The 3070-nt window shown below is 47.2% G+C and overlaps 1 protein-coding gene across 1 annotated transcript; it reads right to left on the bottom strand.

Annotated features, from left to right (window-relative positions):
- Positions 1-1551: 1551 nt before the first annotated feature.
- On the bottom strand, positions 1552-1953 carry LOC139196460 (uncharacterized). Its single transcript, XM_070822447.1, has one exon. It carries the CDS (start codon positions 1951-1953, stop codon positions 1552-1554), a length of 402 nt encoding a protein of 133 aa, XP_070678548.1.
- Between the last annotated feature and the right edge of the window lie 1117 nt (positions 1954-3070).

Raw genomic sequence — 3070 nt, 5'->3', positions numbered from 1 at the left:
CTACTATAGTTATGACACTCGACTTTAGTGGCTTCTTGAGCCTTGGCCCTCCAGGGGCATGTTGCGAGATTTTTTACTTATAGAGACGTCGGTTGGACTCATGTATCTCGTAGGAAGCAGAGGAGGTCCGCGTAGCTACTATAGTCGTGACACTCGACCGTCGGTCGGAAGTGTTGCTTATAAATATGCAGGCAAGTTCACATAGTCATAGAGGGTGTAAGTCTCGACTTATGGGCTACCTTGGGCTTGTAGCCATAGGGTTGTCAGCCAGACGTCTTACTTATAGAAGCAAACAACCCGCGTAACCACTTCAGGAGTCATCCCTGGTTCTCGGAGGCATTTTTTGGCGTAAAGTACAGGCGAAGTCGCCCCTCAGAGGCCATATCCTTCTGAGTCGCAACTTTGATCCCTCAGGTTGCTTAACTAGTATTGCAACACTTTAAAATCAAGCCACTTCATGAAGATTTGCACGTCGAGGACGGACCATCTCGTTCACGCGATATCTTTCATGGGCATTTGTCCTGCACTTAACTGTCTCTTCCGGTTAGAGATCCAGGTCTCGTAAAATTGAATCCTTCAGTTGGCTAAGTTCATTCCTGTTGAAGGACTATTTTGGCCAATTTTAAGAGTCATCCGGCTCAGGTAGTCGTGACATCAGGGGAAATTAAGCAGTCGTACTACTCATCCACGTTTAAATATTCTGGATACGCCATGTCTGTACGTGCAGAGGGCACCTTCTGCTTATCACAAGGGTGGTTATGCCATGTCTGCAAGGTAAAGAGCACCTTACGCCTAGTCTGCAAGGCAAAAGGGTGTTCTCAAGCCATGTCTGCCGGGCATAGGGCATTTTTCACCATGTTTGCAGGGCAGCGGGTGTCTTTCACCATATCTGCAGGGGAGCGAGTGTCTTACACCATGTCTGCCGGGTAGAGGGTGTTTTTCACCATGTCTGTAGGGCAGCGGGTGTCTTGCACCATGTCTGCCGGGCATAGGGTGTTTTTCACCATGTCTGCCAGGCATAGGGTGTCTTGCACCATGTCTGCCGGGCAGAGGGTGTTTTTCACCATGTCTGCCGGGCAGAGGGTGTTTTTCACCATGTCTGCCGGGCGACGGATGTCTTGTACCATGTCCATCCGGCATATGGTGTTTTCTAGTTATCGCATAAGGTAATCAGTTTGTTTATGCATTTGGCCTAAGCTTGTGAATTATTCCTTCAATTTTCATTGAAAATAGAGGCTTTTATTAACTTTGCTCATAGGTAATAATGTCATAACAATTGATCATCCTCGGCATACGAGGTCACCGTCCTTCTAGCTACTTGAGTCTTCGAACTTTCCATCTCAAACATGGTCTAAGGGATTATGGGAGGTTACACGTAGTACTTTCTTAGGTTGTAGGCATTCCATTGATTATCGATTTCTTTGTCGTTTATGGTGGTGAGGGTGTAGCTTCCCTTTCCGCCTACTCAGCTGATTTTGTACGAACCTTCCCAAATGGGTGCCATCTTTTTGGAGTCTTCATGTCGTATGGTGATGAAGGCTTTCCTGAAGACTAGGTCTCCTGGCTGGAACTGTCGAATTTTTTCCTTTTGTTGTAGTTGGAGAGAAGATGTTGTTGATAAGCTGCGATACAGGTGATAACCTTCTCGCGCTCTTCCTCTGCCAAGTCTAAGTTGGTAGCCATCTCCTTTTCGTTCTGCTCGAGGTTCGGCAGTACAGTATTGATGCTTGGCACTACAACGTTGGAAGGAATGATCACCTCAAAACCATACGCCAAGGAGAATAGAGTATTGCCGGTTGCTCTCCTTTTGGTGGTATATGCCCATAAAACACCTGGGAGCTCATCTGGCCACTTGCCCTTCTTGTCTAAGAGGGTCTTCTTAAGGCAGTCGAGGATAGTCTTGTTGGACGCTTCGGCCTGCCCGTTGCCCTGTAGGTAACAGGGCGTGGACATGTACTGCTTGATGCCATATTTTTTGAAAAATCTTACCAAGTCTTTGCCCACGAACTGTGGGCCATTGTCGGTTACGATGGAGTGTGGGATGCCAAAGCAATAAATGATGTTCTTCCATATAAAGTGCTTTATGTCTAGTATGGGTAGTTGTGGTCATGGGTTCGACTTCGACCCATTTTATGAAGTAGTCGGTCACTACGATCATCATGCATCTGCCCCTAGTAGTAGGCGACATTGGTCCTACCAAGTCAATCGCCCATTACATGAATGGCCATGGGCTTGTCTGTGGATGAAGTTTGTTGGCAGGTAGTACGGGCACAGGCTTGAAGCACTGGCAGCTGTTGCACCTTTGTACATACTCTTTGGCATCTTGATGCATGGTTAACCAATAAAAACCAGCATTGAGAGCTTTCTGTGCCAAATATCGACCTTTAGAGTGGTTTCCACAGATGCCTTCGTGGATTAAGCTAAGAATCTTCAGGTCGTCAGGAGGCGATAGGCAGTGGAGATGTGGTTTTGAAAAGGATCTTCGAACGAGCATGCCGTTCCACATGTAGTAGTGTGCTGCTTTTATTTGAAGTTTCCTAGATTTGAGTCTGTCTACGAGAAGCGTTACATTGATTATGTAGTCGATGATGGGATCTTGCCAACTCAAGGTCGTCCTGATCTGTGCCACTTCACTTGTCGGTTCCTCATTTATGCTTGGCTTCTCCAGGTACTCGACTGGGATTGAGCTTCTGAGTTGATAGTCTAATGTCCGAGTACGTCTGAATAAGCATTTGCTGCCCGTGGAACCCAAGTGAGTGTGTATGCTTGGAACGTCGTTAGCTGCTCTCATACCTTCTCGAGGTATCGGGCCATCTTTGGATGTTTTGCTGCGTACTCCCCTGAAGCTTGGTTGGTGATCAGCTGGGAATCGGAATAGATTGCGAGCTTGATCACCACTAGGTCTTTTACCAATCAGAGACCTGCTATGAGGGCTTCATACTCAGCTTTGTTCTTCGATGCTTTGAAGTTCAGAGTGATCACCTGCTCGAGTACTGAGCCGTCTGGGGTAGTGAGAACTAGGCCCGCTCCCGATCCTTGATGGTTGAATGACCCATTGACTTGCAAAAGC

This window comes from Malus domestica, chromosome 01, assembly GCF_042453785.1.
Source record: "Malus domestica chromosome 01, GDT2T_hap1".
Classification (NCBI taxonomy): Eukaryota; Viridiplantae; Streptophyta; class Magnoliopsida; order Rosales; family Rosaceae; genus Malus; species Malus domestica.
This window is presented reverse-complemented; position numbering and strand designations above follow the sequence as displayed.